Source organism: Macaca fascicularis, chromosome 20, assembly GCF_037993035.2.
Source record: "Macaca fascicularis isolate 582-1 chromosome 20, T2T-MFA8v1.1".
In the NCBI taxonomy this organism is placed as follows: domain Eukaryota; kingdom Metazoa; phylum Chordata; class Mammalia; order Primates; family Cercopithecidae; genus Macaca; species Macaca fascicularis.
The window spans coordinates 83,762,817-83,785,062 of NC_088394.1; the positions used below are offsets into that span (position 1 = coordinate 83,762,817).

The window sequence follows — 22,246 nt, forward strand, 5'->3', positions numbered from 1 at the left end:
GCCGCTTGGAAGGTGCCCATCACACCTCTTTGCACCTACTTAGCACCCTGACCTGCCTGTGAGACCCGCACAGCCCGGCTGCCAGACTCCATGAGGGCGGGGCCCCTTCCTCAGAGAGGATCTTCTGTGGATTCCAGCAGAAGCGGGTTGTCCCGCTATCCTGGAACTACCTGGCGAGTCACCTGGGGACGGCGGGGCACTGGCACAGCCTGGGAGGGGCCACAGGGGCCTGTGGTGAGCAGAGCTGACCCTGCTGCCCTGTTGCTTTGGGGGCATAGGATGAAACCCAAAATAGCACCATGTGCTTCAGAAGCCTGAGTGACTCCACACAGATGGCCGGGACCCCTGCCTGCCCCAGAAGGCGCTGAGACGTGCGGTCAGGCATGCTCAGACACGTCTCCAGACACCAGCAAGTCCTCCTGGGCCCTATAAGGCACCCAGTTCTGAGCCAGAGTGTGTGTGTGTGTGTGTCACGGGGTTCTGTTGCAATATGTGGGCAGGCTGAGCCGCTATTCAGGGATCTGTGAGCTGGTGGGGAAACAACCACCCCCACAACTTAAAATGAAGTAAAAGCCTATTAACCCCGAGGCACTGACTCCCCGACACCCTCACTGCCTGCTGCACCACCCTTCACCCCTCCGTGCCCACAAGGTGATTCATAGCTGTTAGGAGCTTGAAATCTGCCAGTGGGAACTTCTACACCCCAGAAGTGGGCAAAGGCCCGGCACGGGCCACCCGCACAGCGTGGCTCTCGCAGCCTTCCCCGCACCGCACTGCTCAGACTGTGGGAAGGTGAGGGCATCGGAAAGGCCACAGGCTCTTCTCTTTCCCCCTGGGAGTAACGCTCAGAAAGGTCTGGCCAGCCGAGGTCTTGGGGGCTCCAGTGGCTTTTCCCCAGCTGAACAAATCCTGTGGAATTTTAGAATTTCAGCAACAGACCCCAGGAAAGACATCCATGCTAACTAACTGATGACAGCAGCCAGCAAACATGGGAAACGTCCTGAGGTGCGGGACCGGCCGCCCGCCCGCCCGCCTCTCTCTCCGAAGTTAACCAGCCCACTACAACTGTGGGGATGCCAGAGTGGAGACGGCTACCACACACCAGGAAAGTCTGGCTGAAAAATGTCTGAAAGTCAGTGTTTTTGCTGCTATTCCTAAAATAAAATACTTGAAATTCCCTTCCACTCCTCATCCAAAGAGAAGAGGTGAGGAGTGGGACACTCCCCTTTTGCCAGGGCTGCCAGGGACATGGAGATGTCACCAGTCCAGAGCTCTCCAGTCTAACCCTCGGGGCTCAGCAGGGTTTGGTCAGTGGGTCCAGGCAAGTGGGTCTAGGCAGTTCCTTCTCTGCCGCACAGGGTGAGGGGGCAGGTCCTGACCTGACAGTCCCATTTCCTTATGGTGTGTGTGTGTGTGTGTGTGGGAGGGTCCATAAAAGAAACTGGGCCTCGGGGACCTTGCGGACAAGCCAGGGATTTCCGGATTTGCAAGAGGCTGGCTGATTGCATCACTCGCTCATTCATGCCGGGAGGGAGGCGGGAGTAGGTGTGGCCAAGCTGCACTCAGGCCTTTCCCCAAAAGGGACACGCGGCATGCTGCCACCACTGAACTCCAGATGCCAGACAGGCGCTGCGGACACTGAGCACGGCCCCTGCGGCTATCATGTCTGCTAGGGGGTTGGGGGGTTCAGGAAAGGCAGCGATTTGCCCAGAAGTGCCCAACCAGCCATCAGGGCTGTCACCGTGGGTGGGACAGAGGCCAGGGTCCCCCTGCCAGCCTGACCCTGTCTGCCCAGATCCAACCCAGCTGCTCTCCAACGAAAAACAGTCCTGAGGGGCCGGCGGGTGCCACTGGATCATCTCCTGACATTAAAAATAACCACAGGGCAGACAGGCGGGCCTGCGTTTTGGAAGTCAGGTGGGGAGCAAAATGGCCACAGAACAAAGGGGACCTTATCGTATTTATTCCTTTTATAACAAGAACATAAATTTTAATGTTCACTGATTCTGGGTGATGAGTAAACAAAGGCTTCATTATTCTCCACAGTGTTCTTTTTTAAAGTTTTAAGATGAAATAAAATCTTAAATACATGAATTAATGTGGGTTCAGCACCTTCTGACCTTAAGGAGGCGAGGCAGTCATGGGAGAAGTCTGGGGTTTGAACCTCAGCCCCTGCTGGCACCTGCCCTCTCCCCAGCCTGTGTCCACACCACGGAGGGGCTGCTGGCTGCCCCGGCAGCATACAGCAGGGAGACCGGCAGGGCTGTGCCCCGAGTCAGGGTGAGGAGGCTGAGCACACAGGGCCGGCCACCCCCAGATAAATGTGGCCACGCCGGCCTGTGGGGATAGCTGGGCCAAGAGATAAAGGCAGTCCTGGGGATCCTGGGAGATCAAGCCTCGTGGTGTGGCTTGGCTTGATTGACAGGTAGCCGGGCAAGCTGAGCTGGGGACCCCTCCCAGTCTGGAGTGCTCTCTTCCTCGTCCTCACCTGGCTGGCTGGCAGGAGCTCCCAAAGAGCCGGGGTCCCTTGGGGGCAGTGCATTGGAAGGACCCCTGCCCTCCTCCTCCCTTCACCTGCGCCCCCACCACCCCCCAGGGCCATCTGAGTCACAGAAACATCCTCATCTTCAGGTGGGCCTTGACAGCAAGGCCCACAGCCCGGTGAAGGAAGGACAGCCCCAGCCACACCCAGAGCCAGCGCCAGGGCCTCGGCCAGGACACCTGTCACAGTAAGGCCCAAGCCGTGGTCCTGGTCCTGACTCAAAAGCCACTTCAGATGCCCTAAGGCTCATGCAGGAGGGACTGGGGACGCAGCCAGCCCACTTCTCCTCAGGACTCTGGTGTGGGCACCAAGACCTCCCACTCTTCTCGCCACCTGCCCTGCTCAGAGCTGGGGCGTCCTGGGGAGCTTGCCACCACCCGGCATGAGGTGGGGGACACCCCCACCCCTGTGCCTCCCCATCTCTGGGGTGGGGCCCGCAGTGATACTGACCTCACAGACCGTGCAAGAAGGTGCCTGAACAGGGAGGTCCCACAGATGGGACAGGTGCCTACCGCAGGCTGATCCCCCAACCCCGCTCCCTCACACACACCCACAACTTGTAAACCAAGAGGCTGCCTTCTCCTGGCCCCTGGCCTCTCCTCTCTCCCCTTGGGGAGGTGATTCTCTGAGGTGCCTGCCTCCCCTGCCTGATGCCCGTGAACGCTCACCTCTGCGGCAGCCGACCCTGCTCACCTCCCCTGATGCTGGCAGCTTGGTCTTCTGGCCCCAACTCTGTCCAGTTCCTGATAAAATCCCGCCACAGACACAGGGATGATCCCCCAGGGTCCAGTGTTGGAGGAGAGGGTAGGGGAAGGGCCAGTAACAGGCACGTTCAATGTGGAGAGCAGGTGGGACCTGTGGGCCCGGGCTGGGTGGGGACCCTGCAGGCCCCATGAACCATCCCCACACAGACTAATGCCTGATTCTTTCAAGTAACAAACATGGACCAGGTACAGAGGTACAGGAGCGTGTGTGGATAAGGCTCAGGACCAGCCACAGTGAAAATTATCTGTCGGCCCCAGAGGCCACTCCCTGGGCCGCCGGTCCTCACCCGCCCCCGAGCCGGACAGAGTAGTGAGTCCTGCAGGGCTCAGCACCTTGGCCGGTCTGTAAGTGGGGGCACCCAATGAACATGATCCTCCGGGACCCCTTCAAGTCCAAGCACAGCCACTGTGAGTGCCCCAGGCGGGCATACGGCAGTCCCTTCTGTCATTTTCAGGCCCAACGGAAACAAGTGCTACTGCCAGGCCCCCAGGGACTGCCTCCAGGAGTCTTTTAAGGAGAGGGTGCGTTCTGAGCACAGTTTCAGAGTCTGTTGGTTTCAGAGTCTGTTCATACAAAGGGCCAACACTGGGGCTGGGGCAGAGATGGTCCAAGGCCTGCTTTATAGGCAAATGAGGACGGTCTACCCAGAACTGTCTGCTGGAGACAGCACAGAGGAAGTGGCTGGCAGCTTCACCAGTTGCAGGAAGCCCACGCAGCCTGGTCCCCCAGGGTGCACCTGGCACAGCTGTTTGCCCTGGGCTGGAGAGCGGCAGCTGACCACGGCAACGACAGCTGGGTCGACACCAGGCACAGGTACCAGCCCAGCCCAGGCCCGCCTAGCGCAGCCTGCAGCCCCTAGCCGAGCCAGCACCTGGTAACCCTGACAACCAGCCTTGGAGCCTGGGCCCCACTCTGCAGCAAGCTGGGGTTCATGCGACAGCTTCTTTGTCAGAATCCACTCGGTACATACAGGGCCCCGAACTTAGTGGATGCCCAATAAACACGGGGCTTAGTAAAACCAGTACCTTCCTGCCTGGCCCCTTCAAGTCTAAACATCCTCTGCTCTGAGTGCAAACCTCCACCTTCTCCATTGATAGACAGCCCCCACCATCTCCCACGTCATCCCCTGGGGAGGCTTGTAAAAGCAGTGCGGGGGGTGGGGGGTGGAGGGGTGGAAACCCAGAGCTTCTGATCAGGCAGGTGGGGGGAAAGGTAGAGGACACATCTGCACAGAACAAGGTCCCAGGGAGGCTGGCGGAGCGCCCCCAGCATAGGCAGGTGCTTTCCTGATGGACAGGTCACCTCTACTGGGCTCCAGAAAACGAATGTGTCTGACCCGGTGACCCCTGTCCTCACCCAAGGCCAACCTCACCTCAGAATGGGCTGGAATGCTGAGCCTGCCCATGTCGGCTCCAGATCCACCCACCTCCCTGCCATCGTTGGCCACGGAGAGGTCAAAGTGGTCCGGAGACCCCAAGGAAAACGATGCAGCTCCAGGGCAGGGAAGCAAAGGCAGCGTTTCCATTTTTTTTTTTTTTGAGACAAAGTCTCGCTCCTGTCGCCCAGGCTGGAGTGCAATGGTGCAATCTTGGCTCACAGCAACCTCCACCTCCTGAGTTCAAGCCATTCTCTCACCTGTTCAAGCAGCCTCTGCCTCCGGGATCAAGTGATTCTCCTGCCTCAGCAGCTGGGATTACAGACACCTGCCACCACGCCTGGCTAATTTTTGCATGTTTAGTAGAGACAAGGGTTCACCATGTTGGCTGGGCTGGTCTCGAACTCCTGACCTCAGGTGATGCGCCCACCTTGGCCTCCCAAAGTGTTGGAATTTCAGGCGTGAGCCTGGCCGGGATGGTCTTCTTAAAATGGCTCCAATTTTGATGCCCAGTCTCCGCAGAGCACAAGGCCCTGCTGTGGGCCAGGCCGGACATGTAGATGTCCCCGGGCGAGCAGAGAGACGGTCCCAAGGCCCTGGCCACACCTGTCTGCTCAGTGTTGAATCAGATTTCTGTGGAAACAAATTACTAACAGGCTGGTGTCACATTTTCAAATTCTGTCACCAGCCCTTGAACACATGTCTTTGTACTTTTTTCCATTTTTAACCGGGGCTGAGTTACGCCCAGCCACACTGTCCTGTCTGGCACAGGGGCGGAGGTGTCAGCTGCTGTCCGGAATGGAGCTGACACATTCATTTTAAACAGGCCAGGAAGACGCAGATTTGGCAAGTTCTGAAATTTGCCTACACCCCAAGTCCCAGGGTAAGCAGGAGAACCTGAAAAGGGCAACTTCTCATTTGGTCAGGTTCTCCAGACACAAGCGTCCTGGTGGATATGGGTTTCCCAAGGGTCCTGACTCGAGACCACCAGGACCAACAGGAAGGGCCACCCCTCCCTCTGAAACTCTGAAACCAGGCCACCCCGTGCTGAAATGCTGTGTGAATTCGGGCAAGGTCCTATGCAGGGACTGAGCCTCCCTTTCCTGTTTGCAACAGACTGTAACACTGCCTCCTGCTGCGCGGGTGAAATGCCTCGCGGTCATGTCTTATGGCGCCCCGTGAAAGCATCACCATTAATCTGACCAGTCACCGCAGTGTGAGTATCTCCAGGGCACAGATGAAGCTGTGGGCACCGGTGATAAGGAGTTGCCACTGCTGGCTAAGTGCGGAGCCTCACACATCTGTGGCCCACTCCAAACCCTCCACAGCTCCAACAGTTATGCTAACAAGAAAAAGGAGTGAAAACCCGCTCCAGTCACAGTATTGTGGAGGTGGAAGGATACCTGTGGCAGCCAATCCAACACCCCCATTTTATGGCTGGGGTAAACCGAGTTCAGAGAGGTTGTCCCACTTGCTGAAAGTCACACAGCAGTTCCTGGGTAGTGAAGTGAGGCCATCCAGGTCTCCTCAATCTCACCCTTGTGCTCCAGCCACTTGACTGGGCTTCTCAATGCCGGCTGTCAAAGAGAAGCACCAAACCCACGAGGGCTCCTGGCCAGCGTCCAGGCCAGTCCAACTCAACAGCAAGCGGAAGCAAATACTACACAATGAACTCGTTGAATAGACTCTGCGCTCAGGCTTAACCAGTGCACAGCCTGTACACCCGACAGGCGGATGCAGCTGTTCCAAATGGAGGCCAGGGCCTCTCCCCAATCCCAGTGGGCTCTGCAGGTGCAGTGATGGAAGAATCCCTGGTAATGGGGAGCCCTCAGCTCTGAGCAGGGCCTGAAGCCATCTCAGGGCCTGCACCAGCCCAGACGCTGCTGCACAAGTGCTTCAGGCCTCCTGCCCTGCCCTCCTCACCTGTCCCCTCACTTGTCAGGGATGTTTGATTCCTGGCTGGCCCCTCTCCTACCTGACCCCTGCCAAAGACCCAAGCCACCCAAGCCACCCCAGGCTCCCAGCTCTGAAGCAAACGCCCAGAGAAGTTAAGCACCTGGCTCCGGGTCACACAGCTTAAGGGACTCAGAGCTCCAGGGACAGAGCCCGGGCCCTGCTCAGGCCTTCTGCAGAGGCCCTTGGCTCTTCCAGTTGACTCAGCTCATAGGGCTCCTACATGGTACCAGGTGAAGACACGGCCCCAAAAACCCTCAGGCTCTGAAGCCACATACGTGAGCCGTGGGCAGAATCCTGCATTGGCCGCCGGCAGCTCGAGAGCACAGAGACAAAGCTGGCGGGCCCCAGGGTCACCGTGGCCTCGGTTTTGTACCAGCTGCAGTTTGATCACGTACACCAAAAACAAAATTCTCAGCCCCCTAATTGACTGAATGGACCCCTCCTCTTGGCCAAAGGGATTCCAAAGTTAACCTGTAAAACAAGTTCAGCTCACGAGGGGAAGAGGGATCACATATGACCCCTTCCCTCTGGAATTCAGGTACAGCTGACCAGCACTAACATTCAAACACAGATCTTGGCCTGGCTCAGTGGCTCATTCCTGCAATCCCAGCACTTTGGGAGGCTGAGGTGGGCAGATCACCAGGTCAGGAGTTTGAGACCAGCCTGACCAACATGGAGAAACCCCATCTCTACTAAAAATACAAAAATTAGCTGGTCGTGGTGGTGGCAGACACCTGTAATCCCAGCTACTTGGGAGGCTGAGGCAGGAGAATCGCTTAAATCCGGTTGCAGTGAGCCAAGATCATGCCACTGCACTCCAGCCAGGGTGACCAAAAAAAAAAAAAAAAAAGAAAAAGAAAAAGAAAAAAGAATCTTGGTCTCCATAACCTCCCATCTTACCCAGATATTCCTTTCTATTGATTCCAGTTCTTTAGCGAATAACTCTTTCAATCAATTGTGAATCAGAAAATCTTTTCCCAGGTGCGGTGGCTCTTGCCTAAAATCCCAGCACTTTGGGAGGCCGAGGCAGGTGGATCACGAGGTCAGGACATCGAGACTATCCTGGCTAACACAGTGAAACCCCACCTCTACTAAAAGTACAAAAAATTAGCCAGGCGCGGTGGTAGGCGCCTGTAGTCCCAGCTACTTGGGAGGCTGAGGGAGGAGAATGGTGTGAACCCAGGGGGCAGAGCATGCAGTGAGCTGAGATCACGCCACTGCACTCCAGCCTGGGTGACAGAGCGAGACTCTGTCTCAAAATCAAACAAACAAATATATACAAACACACACATATATATGTGTATACATATGTATGTATGTATATATATGTGTGTGTGTATATATGTGTGTGTGTGTGTGTGTGTATATATATATGAAGAAAAAAAAATCTTTGAACCCACTTGTGACCAGGAAGCCCCTCCCCGCCTTGGAGTTGTCCGTCTTTCTGGGCAGAACCAACAAACACCTTTCATGTACTGACTGATGTCTGCCTGTAACTTCCGTCCTTGTACAATGCATGAATTCCAGCTGTGGCCCACCCCCCGAGGCACATGTCCTCAGGGCCTCCAGGCCTTGGTCCTCACATTTGACTCAGGATAAATCTCTTCAAATATTTTACAGAGTTTGGCTTTCTCGTTAACAAGCAGCTCACACATGTAGTGTCTCAGCAGTGACAGGTGCTGGCCCGTCCCGAGGTCAGGATGACTCAGCAAGGGATCGGGTTTGTGGGCGTCACGCTCCAAGGCCCGAATGGGAGGTCGGTGCTCATTCCTCACATAGTGGGTAAACCCTACGGCAGGGGAGGGGCGGGCAAAGCCAGAGAACGGCTCCCATCTGGGGCAGTCTGACAGACAGGGATGCCCAGAAAGACACAGGTGCTGTGGCCACCCCGGAGGGTCTGCCTTCCAGAGGGAGAGTTCAGGACTCGGCCAGTACCAGGGAAGGAGACGCTGGGGGGCCCTCCTGTCGGAACAGGGCAGTGAGGGGAAGGGGGTGCTGCCACAGGGCCTCCGGGGAGCGGGCGGGCACACAGTAGCAATCTGCGTGCGTACACATGTCCTGTCCCTGCAGACGGGCCAGGCAAGGCCTGCCCATGGCCAGCCATCCAGGCGAGGCTCCAGGGAGGGCCAGGCCTACTGGGGGGCAGAACCTGTGGCTGTGCAGGGTACCTGCCCTGAGTCTGGGAAGGATGGAGACGGGTGGACGAGCTGCGAAGGGCCTTCCCCAGTCTTCCCTCCCCTAGGGGCCCCTAGGGGTGGCTGGGGAACACAGATGATCCTCTGACCCACCTGTGTCCTTACCCGGGCCAACTGGGCCACCCAGTCTTGCTGAATGACACCTCCCCAGACCCCTGGCACCCACCACACTCCCCAGACGTGGCTGTGTGCTCCCCTATGCCCGATGACAAACAGTGGCCTCAGTGTAGAGGTGGGCACTGTGGCCCGTGGGTCCAGGCTCGCTCCTGCATCGGTTTCCACAGCTGTAAATTGGGGATTATCACTGTCTCCAAAGGCTGGGGTGGAAAGTGGTGACAGGAGGTGAGAGTCCAAGCATGTGCCCTGCCTTGGACACCAAGCTCCGGGGGGTGACTCTCACCCTGGCCTGGGCCCCTGGGGGGTCTGCACAGCCCACCCTTCAGTGTGAAGGCAGCTGGTACACATTTCTGGGCAAGATTCTGCACATTTGGCTCGATTATGAAAGAGGTCTGTGATCCAGGAAAAAGGGTCAGAAGTGCCCGTTAGGCTTTCCTGCATGGCTCAGGTCATGTGCTTCTATGAACTCCCCCGACGACCTTGCCCCGAATCCCGTGACGCAGCGTGACCTGCCCAGGCGCCAGCGGCACTTTCATGTCTGGCTGGGAAAGTCGGATTTCAGTGCTAATCACTTGCTGCCGCCTGCACTGAGCCCACGGCTTGAGCTCCGGGGCCCACACGCAGAACCTTTGCTGGCTGAGCCAGGGCTCCAGCTGTGGGGGGGTCGGGGATGGAGGGGTGCAGGGATCCCAAAACCCAACCCGGGGCCAGGTTTACACAGGCCTGGACTGAGAAGTGGGGCTCCAGGCTCTGGATACCCGGGGGGGGGCCCTGGAACAGGCCTTAACTGAGAAGCAGAGCTACAGGTTACAGGTGCTGGATACCTCGGGCGGCGGGGAGGCGCTGGACACCCCAGGGGGCGGAGAGAGGCAGCCAGGCAGCCTGAAGACCCTGGGGCAAAACACACACAGGCCCCCTCTGCTCTCTGGTCACTGCTAACTGGCCCCCTGGCCTTTGATTCCGCTGACCACAGCTAAGCCCACAGCCATCGAAACCCACCCTTCACCCTCAGGGAGGGGCTCAGAGACAGTTGTGGCAATTCCTACTTCCACCCACAGCCCCCTGACCCTGGGCCTGTGCTGAGCGTGGGTGGGTGACGTCTCGCACCCAGAGCTCCAGATGAAGGGAAACCCGGGCTCCTCTCCGGCTCTTCCCTCCCTCTCTTTGTTCCCTTGCTCCTTCCTCCTTTTTGCCAAAGGAGGAGACAGTGAGGCTGAGGGCTACTCAAAGTGCAGTGAGCAGAAGATGCAGGCACGTGGAGGGACAGTCACAGCCCGTGCGACTGGCACCTTCCCACACGGAGGCCTGGGATTCCCAGACACCTGGCGCTGGGACAAATCGCATTCCACAGCCAGAAACCGACTCGGCGGGGCCAGGTGGATTTCTCAAAGCTTTGGTTGCTTTTGGCTTGATGCTAGCTGGACAATGTCTCAGCTCACAGGTTCCTAAATGCACACCCGCCCACACCGATCTACTGATGAGTGACAGCCATGGGGAGGAGAGCCACCTCACTCCAGGGACCTTGGCACCGTCTCCCATGAGGCCAGGTGTTCCTGCAAGACTGATGGACGGCCTGCCCCTGCGTGACGGCACGCCTGGGACTGTCCCAGCAGACTCCCATCCTTCACCCAACTGGGACAGGGAAACAGGAGGGGGCTACTTCTGCTTTCAAGGCATGGAGGAGCTGTCTGCAGGCCACTTCTCTAACACCTATGCACTTGGGGAAGTGACTGAGACTGCGCCAGGGCATCTCCTCCACGACCCGGTGAGTCCATCGGGCCCTCCTTCTGAGAGCACCTCCCTGGAGGTGGAAGCCCCTGAGGCCCAGAGCATCTTCTGAACCTGCGAGTTCCCACTTACTGAGAACTCGCCTGGGCCAGCGCCGGTCCACGGCTGTGGCCGGGACTTTGAGTAGATGCTACCCTACTCGCTATGCAGAGCCAGCTGGGGCCCAGGGAGGTCAGATAAACTTCCCAAACCAAATCCAAGCCCAGCCAGAATCTCAGCTACAGCCTGTACGCCTTCTGATAATAAAAACCCAGCATCACTTGAATTTCCAGTACACGCTACCAAGTCTTCGATAAGCAATAAATAACCCACACAACCCTCCTCTCATGCCAAGTTCCACATGGCCATCCGGAAACAGACACATGGAGCTGTTCCTCTCGCCTTTATGATCAGTGAAAAGCGCACCCACACGAAGACATGGGTGAAAGGACCTCATCTCCTAACCAGACCGAGAAGCAAGGGATTTTTTTCACTGTCACCGTCAGTGGGATGGTTCTAAGCACCGAGGCCAACCCATTTCACACGATTATTTCACAAAAAGAAACTTTCTGTGGGACGTGCCTGGGACACTGAAAAGACAGCCAGCAAAACTGAGAACCTTGTTCTCAAATCCGTACCCTCTCCCAAGGCAGCCTCAGAGGCCCAAGGGCTGAGGATCCAGACCCAAAACCATTGTACCTTCTGTAGGATCAGGCTCAAGGAATAAGGGGGTAGAAGGTGCCCTTTCCCTTCCTAAGGAGAAAACTCTGGAACCCAACCTTACCTGTGATCATTTAAAAAAAGAAAAAAGAAAAAAAATTCAGCCGGTTACGGTGGCTCATGCCTGTAATCCCAGCACTTTGGGAGGCCGAGGTGGGCGGATCACCTGAGGTCAGGAGTTCCAGACCAGCCTGGCCAACATGGAGAAATGCTGTCTCTACTAAAAAATACAAAATTAGCCAGGCATGGTGGCACACACCTGTAATCCCAGCTACTCAGGAGGCTGAGGCAGGAGAGTCGCTTGAACCCGGGAGGTGGAGGTTGCGGTGAGCTGATATTGCGCCATTGCACTCCAGCCTGGGCAAAAAGAGCGAAACTCTGTCTCAAAAAAAAAAAAAAAAATCACTTTCTATGGCTTTTCACTGGTCCAGGAGCAATGTCCACAGATCAAAGGCCCAGCCTCTCCTTCACATCCCGGAACGCCCATCCTGCCCACCGGTCCGGGATCCAGGCTGCCCCCTGCACCTGGAATGCAGCTGCCACTCCACCTGCAGATGGTGCCACATGCACCTATCAGAAGCCCCCTACAGGGCAGGGTCTTCCTTCCTGGGACATCCACTGTCCTTCTCCATGCTGAAGTCAGAATGACCTGAGAATCGGCGTGGAGTTCTACCAGTCTCAGACAAGCCCACCTTTGCGACATCACTCCTTTTGAGGGGGCACCAGCTGCAGGGAGTCTGTCCCTTGCAGACCCCTGACCCGGCGACAGATGAATAAAGTATACTGTCACACAGATATTCTGCTCTGCCAGTCCAGCTGCGGGTCCCAGCCGCTTACAGGCTCCCTGCTGAGTCCTGTAAACCAATTGCTACTTGGCCCTGATCAGCTAGTCAGACTCGCATTTATTTGGTAAGATTACTCGAAAGCTTGAGTCAACACCATTAGAGTATAATGGACATGGTGGACTTGCCACGTTAAAAGCACTTAAGCGTCCATGGTCTTAAGATTGTATGAGTAAACAAGATAGCTAGGTAAACTACTCTGCCTTTCTTTTAATACTATTTTTATTTGTTTAACTAAAGGTAAAGAGATCAGGCCGCCTTCAGCCAGCTCTTCTCAGTCTTCCAAGATTTGTGACTATTTCTATAACTATCTCTAATATTTTTCCCACCAGAATGATTGAACCCCAACACACCTCCTTCTCTCAGCAGGGTCTTCCTGTTCAGAGAACACAGTTTCTCCTTCTTGCCTTACACACAGGGGCAAGAATAGATTCACTCTTGCAGAGAGCACATCCCTTTGTTACTGAAAATCACTCTCCAAAAAAAAAGCAACACGTACACACACATACACTCACCACGCACACAGGTGGGTCAGACAAAAACAAGTACGAATGGCTTAGGGACATGAGAAGTGAGGCCCTCGCCTTTCCTGAAAGGGTTCCTATTAACAATAACCCTCACCTCTGGGTCAGAGAGGGCAGGCACTCTAGAGCCTGCCTCCAGGTTTTATCTCCTGGGACCAAAAGGACTGCGGGAAAGCTATTTAAAATACTTTTAGGCCAGGCGCGGCGGCTCACGCCTGTATCCCAGCACTTTGGGAGGCAGAGGTGGGTGGATCACCTGAGGTCAGGAGTTCAAGACAAGCCTGGCCAACATGGTGAAGCCCCATCTCTGCTAAAAATACAAAAAATTAGCTGGGCATGGTGGGCGCCTATAATCCCAGTTACTCGGGAGGCTGAGACAGGAGAGTTGCTTGAACCCAGGAGGCGGAGGTTGTAGTGAGCCAAGATCGCACCATTGTACTCCAGCCTGGGCAACAAGAGCAAAACTCCATCTCAAACAAAAAATAAAATAAAAATAAACAAATAAAAATACTTTTTAAAGCCCTATTACCACAAATTAAATCCAGGAACGTGTGACTCGGTACAGTCTCTTTGGAAGGCATATTAGCTGTTACATTAGAATCCACACCCAGCCGGGTGCGAGGGCTCATGCCTGTAATCTAAGATCGGGAGGTTGAGGCAGGAGAATCGCTTGAACCCAGGAAGCAGAGGTCACAGTGAGATGGTGCCACTGCACTCCAGCCTGGGTGACAGAGAGACTCTGTCTCAAAACAAAAACAAAAACAAAAAACCAAAGACAACATACCCTTTTACCATTTGCACAAAGCTGGGAAACCACAAAAGCCCTCCACAGGGGTCTATGGGGGTGGTGTGGTGAGCACAGGGAAGACACAGGAAGTCTTAGCAGCTAAAAAGCCAGAGGGTGGCCTCTGCGTACTGCCTGGAACATGGCAAGACCATTTTAGGCTTAAAAAAAAAAAGGTGGAGAACAAGTTGTACACTACGATCTTTTAAATAAATAGGCCAGGGATATATTAGTAACAGAAGCAGCTCTGGAAATGTATACTGGCAGTCACAGAAACTCCAGGGCTGGGGGGTGGTAAAGGAGGAGAAACATGTCACCCAGGGCGGAGCTCAGAGGCACCACCTCGGCTCATTGATCTTGGCAAGATCAAGCAATTCTCCTGCCTCAGCCTCCCGAGTAGCTGGGACTACAGGTGTGCGCCATCACGCCCAGATAATTTTGCTTTTTTTTTTTTTTTTGAAACGGAGTCTCGCTCTGTTGCCCAGGCTGGAGTGCAGTGGCCGGATCTCAGCTCACTGCAAGCTCCACCTCCCGGGTTCACACCATTCTCCTGCCTCAGCCTCCCGAGTAGCTGGGACTACAGGCGCCGGCCACCAGGCCTGGCTAGTTTTTTGTATTTTTTAGTAGAGACAGGGTTTCACCGTGTTAGCCAGGATGGTCTCGATCTCCTGACCTCGTGATCTGCCCGTCTTAGCCTCCCAAAGTGCTGGGACTACAGGCTTGAGCCATCGCATCTGGCTGCTTTTTTTTTTTTTTTTGAGATGGAGTCTCACCTTGTTGCCCGGGCTGGAGTGCAGTGGCACGATCTCAGTTTACTGAACCTCCACCTCCCAGCTTCAAGTGATTCTCCTGCCTCAGCCTACTGAGTAGCTGGGATTACAGGCATCTGCCAGAACGCCCAGCTAATTTTTTGTATTTTTAGTAGAGACGGGGTTTCACCATGTTGGACAGGGTGGTCTCGAACTCCTGACCTCAGGTGATCTACCCGCCTCAGCCTTCCAAAGTGCTGGGATTACAGGCATGAGCCACAGTGCCTGGCTGCTTTGAATTTTTAAATGACGACGAATTCATGTATGACTGATGTGTTTTTCATTAGAAAGAGAAAACTAGGCAGCACCCCCTCCTATGTCTCCTTCCTGGTGGCCAATGCAGCATTTCCCATGACTCACTCCTGGCACCAGTAGGAAGTCAGAGGCTCAGCACTCAGGAACTCATTTTTTGAGATGGGCTTGCTCTGTCACCCAGGTTGGAGTGCAGTGGCAGGATCTCGACTGGTCTCCTGACCTCCGTAGATCCGCCCGTCTCGGCCCCCCAAAGTGCTGGGATTACAGGTGTGGGCCTCCACACCCAGCCAACCAGATATTCATTTTTAAAGATAAGAGTGCAGGCTGTGTAAGCTATTATCCATGTCGTTACATTCCAGGCCGACACGTACCTAGGTGGGAGGGAGACTGAACTCGTGAAATTCTCCTAATGACAAAAAGAGAAACCAGAGTCATCCTCTACATCCACATCGCCCAGCTGGAAGCCACAAGCTCTACCCACTCCTGTCCTGCTATGATTTTTCCTGGCTTTGACCTGCATAGTGGTGCAGCTGCTCCGCTCAGAGCCTCAGGGAAGCTTTTGAGACTCAGGGAAACCACACAGAGCCCTGCTGAGTCTTGCCCTCGGGGCATTCTCACATTCATGAATAAATGCCTCCCCCTCTCCCTTCCCCCCAAAGCACAGTGTGGCAGAAAACTGCCACAACAGGTCCTGCCAGTCAGAAGTCACTCCACGTAATTACACAGTCCCCTGATTTTGGCTCCAAACTATAAATTTAGTCCTTCCCACCTTGAATGTGTGCACACACTATTGAGATTCAGGCCCATCCTCAAATTAGCTGGCAGCTCTTAACGCAAATAAATCTAAGTTGGGATGGCCAGGGTTCCAACATAAACTTCAAAAGCAGGACCCTTCCAAGGCCGTGGGATGAACCTGAGAACTGCCAAGACCTGCCTTCGCACCCCACCCAGCCAAATCATGTGACATCTGGTACAAGTGATTTTCCCCCTGAAATCCCACAAGAAAACTGTTTTGAAAAGCAGTTCTCTCTGGCCTGGTGAAGAACACACCAGCACCGAGCCCACCAAAACAGCTGCCCCATGGCTGTTTCCCAGCCTAACCTGGGACTTGCACGGCCATCCACTCCAAGACTGAATCTGGGGGGATCCCTTAGCCTAAACCAGCACCAGTCACTGCCCGCATACGATTTCATTACTACTGTTTTCTTATGAGTCAGCCCGTGTCACTGACTCCTGACAAGCTGGTTGGTTTGGAGAGCAGAAATGAATGGTTTTTTTTTTTTTTTTTTTAACTGCAATTTCCTTCTTACCAACCAGTCAGCAATCGGAGCTCTAACAGTAAATCGGTTGCTCAGTTACTCCACGTGGGTGCCACGCAAGAGGCTGGGAGTATTGCTCAGCGGGGCCAACGGGAGGCTGGCACTTGCCTGAATCGCTTAAGTGGGGGAATGGAATGCTCACCGAAGGGCAGGGCAAGGACCCTGCCGTCCCCTCACTGAAGATATTCCTAGCTCGTGGGAAGAAGTGTAAAAGAATGAATGAAAGAAACGCACGTGGTTTCTGGGACCAATGACCTTAGCCTAGAACTGCCGGGATGGTCCAGGGATGCAAAAATGTAGAGATGTGGGAGCCAGGGGAGAAGTGATGCAAGGATGCAGGGACCCAGGGACCCAGGGATCCAGGGACCCAGGGACTACGACCTCCCAACCCCCGGCCCGCGCCCCGTACTCACGCACGCAGAGGCAGGCCACGAGCTTGGCTGACTCCTCGGGCACCGGGCAGGTGGGGAAGAGCGGCTTGAGCAGGTAGGTGGCGAAGACCAGGGCCACGATGTACTGCGAGGAGGGCCGGATGATGAGCAGCTCGATCCAGAGCTTGAGGAAGGCGGGCAGCGAGCCGTAGACCTCCAGCATGTAGGCGTAGTCGCCGCCCGACTTGGAGATGGTGGTACCCAGCTCGGCGTAGCAGAGCGCGCCCACGATGGAGAAGACGCCGCACGCGGCCCACACCACCAGCGCCAGCCCCGGCGAGCCCGCTTCCTTGAGCACGCCCGTGGGCGTCACGAAGATGCCCGAGCCGATGATGGTGCCCACGATGATGGCCACGCCGTTGAGCAGCGTGATGTTCCGCTGCAGGGTCACGCCCTCGCCCTCGCCCGCCGCGCCCGCGCCGTCCGCGCGCTTGGCGCCCAGCATCTTCTCCCGCGCCTCTTCCTTCTCCTCGGCCGCCGGGGCCGCCAGCGCGCGCCGCTTCGGGCCCGTGCCCGCCATGCTCTCCGCGCCGGCCGGGCCTGGGAGACCCGGGAGCCGCAACCCAGCCCGGAGTGCGCGCGCCGCCCGCCGCCCGCCGCTGCGTCAGGAGCCCCGCCCGCGCCGCCTTTTAGGCCCGGGCCCGCCGGCCCCGCCCACCGCCCGCGGCCCCGCCCCGCCCCGTAACCCGCCGCCAGGCCCCGCCCCGGCCCCGGCCCTCAGCCCCGCCCCCTCGGCCCCGCTCGGAGCACGTGCGTCGTCCGGCCCAGCCTGGTGGGCTATTCCCAGGCCCGCGTCTTCCCCCGAGGCCCCGGCCCTCCTGCGCCGTGGAGACCCCGGCCTCGCGACCTCCCCGCCGACGCCCGCGTCGCCCCAGCCCGTCCTCCCGGGTGCGCCTGGGCGGGGCCTGGAGGTCATGGCGCGCCCCTTCACCTACTCGCCCGCAGCCTCGCGTCTAGCTTGGGAGCCGGCGGTGCACCAGGCTGGCCTGAAGCCAAGGATGGGGTTTGGGGTACCCCCCAAAGCGAACCTAGGCTCCTGTCCCGGATGGGCGGAGGGGATAGAGCAGCCCCCACAACCAGCTCCTGGGGCACGGAGGAGGCATGAGAGGATGACCCGCGGGGAAGCTCCTGCAGCCTCCTTCCAGCCTGGGGGCTGCATCAGGGGGGCTGGTGAACCGCGAACTGAGAGGAGGGAAGAACCGAACCGAGGCCACCCAGTGATTCCCATTGTATCACAAAGGAGTCTTGCCAAAGACGGCGATCCGGTGCCCCGCAGCTTTGAGAAGCGGTAATAACACAGGCTTTGGGAAGCCAGCAGTCTGCCTGAGCTCAATTTAATCAACAGAATGGGGGGTTCCCCGGGAGCCATAAGACCCCAACCCCAAATCTAGCTGAGGAATTCAAAGGCAGACTTCAGTGTGAAGGGGCTTTAACACTTGTTATTCCTGGGCAATGTGAGAGGCGTCTCAGGTAAAAACGGTTGAGAGGTAATTTCAGTTAGAGGAGCGAGAGCGGGGTGCCAAGGCTCTAGGCCTGGAAATGGGAAGGAATATAAATACTGCCCCGAGATTGACCAGACTGGTAAGCAGCCAAAGACCTGTTCAGAGGCTGTGGGTCAGGCAGGAAGCTTCCCGGGATCCCCCCCAACCCGGGGTTCCTTGGCATGTGTCCTAACGGCTCCTTGGAAGCTCACAGCGGCAGCAGCCTACAGGCATGTGGGGAGGCCTTGTTCTGGGTGAACGTTCACCCTCCCAGGGCAAACACACAAACTCCGGTTGCAGAGCTGGTTGTTCACAGCAAGACAGTCTGCTGGGCAGATGCCTCTGGAATCCACAGAATTCCGAACAATAGCCATGGTGGAGGGGGGTCGGAGTCCCCGTCATGCTGGGACATCTAACTGCAGCCAGGAATGTCCAGGCCCCACCCCGGGGAGGGGGCGGCTGAGGAATGCCAGGGCTTGTCATTCTGGACCTTGCTTGCCCCCCAGTATGGCGGGCATTCCTCTGCAGTGATAAAACCAAGCGAAAGCTCAGCAGTCCAGGCAGCCACAGGCAGGGAGCGCAGAGGTTACACAGACGCTAACTTCTAATCTGCCGTCCACATTGCTGGCTGGGAAAGGTGCAGAGAGCCCTCCATCCACCTTGTTCTTGCCTCTGTGCCTGCAGAGGGAAGGAGACAGTACCACCATGGCTGGGCAAACTCACTGAGCACTCACTAAGTCCTCCCCTAGGCAGCATCTTATGCAATAGGGTAGGTGCCAATTAGAACCATTTTGGAGATAAGGAAGCTGAGGCTTAGTAAGTAGGGTTACCTCTCTTGTCTGGCCAGCAAGTGGCCTGGGAGCTGTCCTTTTGACTCTGAACCTATATGGTACTTTTAATCATTCTGCCATTCTTCTCTGAGCAACAAGAAGGACAACCAACAGTCGTACCCCAAAGCATAGAATTACAACCACGATAAGCCAAGGACACGACAGGGGGCCAAGTGAGCCAGCGACAGGGACCCGGCAGGTCCAGATAGACTTTTCTGAGGTGGTGTCTGGAGCTGAGAGCCCAGGGTGAGTGAGAATTAATAAGGGAGGTGCAGGGGGCCCCACAGGCACAGAGGGGCCCTGTGCAGTTGGTGCAAATCATGGTTGGTGCCCCCAGAGCCAGGCTCCTGGCAAGTGCTGGAGCCCTTGAGCAGGAAGGGTGACAACAGCCATGAGCGTTTTCAAGTCACACAGCTATTACGCCACCTCTGTCGGTTTTTACTTGGTTTTCATATGACAACATCCTAGATTTATGCAGCGAATCTACTCATCTCAGACTTCCTGATGCAATCTGAAGTCCTGAAACGCCTTCACCTGAAAGGTACGACTCTATAATCTTAGCAAAGAGTGCCATCTGGTGGACACATTTGGCAGCGTTTTGTTTTTTACGGACGATTCAGCCCATCGTCAGCAGCACCGTGGTCTTTTCAGCTCCAGTCAGTAATTTATCAAAAGTTGTGTATTTTCAGAGGTTAAAAAGAAAAGAAAAGAAAAGAAAAAAAAGTTGTGTCACTCTCACTTGAGCTGGTTGGGAGAATACTTTCTTTTCTTTTTTTTGAAATGGAGACTCGCTCTGTTGCCCAGGCTGGAGTACAGTGGTGCAATCTCGACTCACTGCAACCTCCACCTCCCAGGTTTAAGCGATTGACCATGTTGGTCAGGCTGCTCTCAAACTCCTGACCTTGTGATCCACCCACCTTGGCCTCCCAAAGTGCTGGGATTACAGACGTGAGCCACCACACGCAGCTGATGGGAGAGTGCTTTCTTTTTTTTTTTTTTTTTTTGAGACGGAGTCTCGCTCTGTCGCCCAGGCTGGAGTGCAGTGGATCTCAGCTCACTGCAAGCTCCGCCTCCCGGGTTTACGCCATTCTCCTGCCTCAGCCTCCCGAGTAGCTGGGACTACAGGCGCCCGCCACCTCGCCCAGCTAGTTTTTTGTATTTTTTAGCAGAGACGGGGTTTCACCGTGTTGGCCAGGATGGTCTCGATCTCCTGACCTCGTGATCCGCCCGTCTCGGCCTCCCAAAGTGCTGGGATTACAGGCTTGAGCCACCGCGCCCGGCCGAGAGTGCTTTCTATAGAGGGAAATTTGGGAGTGTCTATCAAAAGCCTAATTCCCTTTGACTCAGCAATTCCACTTTTGGGATTTCTCTAAGGAAATAAGAATATATGCTGTGTTATTAGCCAGGCATGATGGCACATGCCTGTAATCCCAGCTACTTGGGAGGCTGAGGCAGGAGAATTGCTTGAATCCAGGAAGCGGAGGTTTCAGTGAGTTAAGACTGTGCCACTGCATTCCAGCCTGGCGACAAAGCGAGACTCGGAGACTCTGTCTCAAAAAAAAAAAAAAAAGAAAAAAGAATATATGCTGTGTTTTGACTACACAGTTGTTTACTATAGCTTTAAGAGATAATAGCCAGTGCTGGGTGTGTGGTGGCTCACTCCTATAATCCCAGCACCTGCGGAAGCCAAGGCGGGAGGATTGCTTCGTTCAGGAGTACAAGACCAGCCTGGGCAACATAGCAAGACCTTGTCTCTCCCAAAAATAAAAAAGATTAGCTGGGTGTGGTGGTGCGCGCCTGTAGTCCCAGCTACTCAGGAGGCTGAGGTGGGAGGATGGCGTGAGCTCATGAATTGAGGCTGCAGTGAGCTGTGATGATGCCACTGCACTCCACTCTGGGTGACAGTGTGAGACCCTGTCTCAAAAAAATAATAATAGCCAATATTGGAAATAAGCCAAATGTCCAGCAGATTTGTTTTGGTAAACACTGTACATCCACATGGTGGAACAAAATGTATGTCACCAGTAACGATCATGACGTGTTTTTTTTGTTTTTTGTTTTTTTGTTTTTTGTTTTTTTGAGCCAGAGTCTCGCTCTATAGCCCAGGCTGGAGTGCAGTGGCATGATCTCAGCTCACTCTAACCTCCGTCTCCCGGGTTCAAGCGATTCTCCTGCTTCAGCCTCCCAAATAGCTGGGACTACAGGCGCTTGCCACCACGCTCGGCTAATTTTTCTGGGTTTTTTTTTTTTTGTATTTTTAGTAGAGACGGGGTTTCACCATGTTAGCCCAGATGGTCTTGATCGCCTGACCTCGTGATCCGCCCGCCTCGGCCTCCCAAAGTGCTGGGATGACAGGCGTGAGCCACCGTGGGCCGCCCCCTTCAGGTCCTTCTTAAGGCCGTTTGCAGCGTAAGTGAGATGAGCCATCTTCCATCCCGCTCAGAGGGCCAGCGTGGAGTCGAGCAGGCCACCCTGTCTCACTAGGCGAACCTGTCATGATTCTGTCATTTGGAGCAGCTGCAGGGGAGCAGCAAGGCCGCAGGGCGAGGAGAGGGAACCTGGGGGACAATCCTTCCTTTTCAGATTGTGAGGCGAGTCTCCCAGTGCAGGGATTGTGGTTTTCATCTCAGCAAAATGCAGGAGTGAGGGCCTGAGCGGATCCTTGCTCTTCCTTTCAACTCGTTCTTTTTCCCAGGAAAACGACTTACCTGGTAAACCCTGTAAACCAAAAATAAAATTCTAAGGGATGCTGCAGCCATCTAAACAGATTCCCTCCTCAGCCAGGGCTCTTAAAATTTAACCTGAAAGACTGGTTCGGGCCAGGAAGGGAAGTGGGGGTCGGAGACCTCTCCAGCACTAACACCAACACAGACTTGAAGTCTATCAGACTTAAAGATTAACATTTTACAGCCTGTTCTCTTTGAAGCCTGCTAGCTAAAAGCTTCATCTGCATGATACAACTTTCATCTCCACAGCCTCACTGCAAGCCAAACATTCCTTTTTTTTTTTTTTTTTTTTTGAGACAAGAGTCTTGCTTATCGCCCAGGCTGGAGTGCAGTGGAGTGATCTCGACTCGCTGCAACCTCTGCCTCCTGGGTTCAAGTGATTCTCCTGCCTCAGCCTCCCGAGTATCTGGGACTATAGGCACGTGCCACCAAGCCTGGCTAATTTTTTGTATTTTTAGTAGAGACGGGGTTTCATTGTGTTAGCCAGGATGGTCTCTATCTCCTGACCTCATGATCCGCCCGCCTCGGCCTCCCAGAGTGCTGGGATTACAGGCGTGAGCCACTGTGCCTGGCCCCCAAACATTCCTTACTACTGATCCCAGGTCTTTTGTGTTTTTCTTTTTTTTTTTTTTTTGAGACAGAGTCTCGCTCTGTCGCCCTGGCTGGAGTGCAATGGCACGATCTGGCTCACTGCAACCTCTGCCTCCCAGGATCAAGTGATTCTCCTGCCTCAGCCTCCCAAGTAGCTGAGATTACAGGCACCCGCCACCACGCCCGGCTAATTTTTGTAGTTTTAGTAGAGGCCGGG

General features: G+C 55.4%; 1 protein-coding gene across 2 annotated transcripts in view; it reads right to left on the minus strand.

Annotated features, from left to right (window-relative positions):
* SLC7A5 (solute carrier family 7 member 5) overlaps positions 1–17,004 on the minus strand; it is a 40,711-nt gene extending 23,707 nt beyond the window's left edge. Inside the window, exon 1 of one of the 2 annotated variants that reach the window (XM_005592743.4) lies at positions 16,384–17,004. In XM_005592743.4, coding sequence (XP_005592800.2) covers positions 16,384–16,921 — 538 coding nt within the window. In that variant the 5' untranslated portion in view covers positions 16,922–17,004. Of the gene's footprint in view, positions 1–3,210; positions 3,480–16,383 lie in introns of those variants that run through there. The other variant, XM_074026636.1, reaches the window with a different exon arrangement.
* Positions 17,005–22,246: the final 5,242 nt, after the last annotated feature.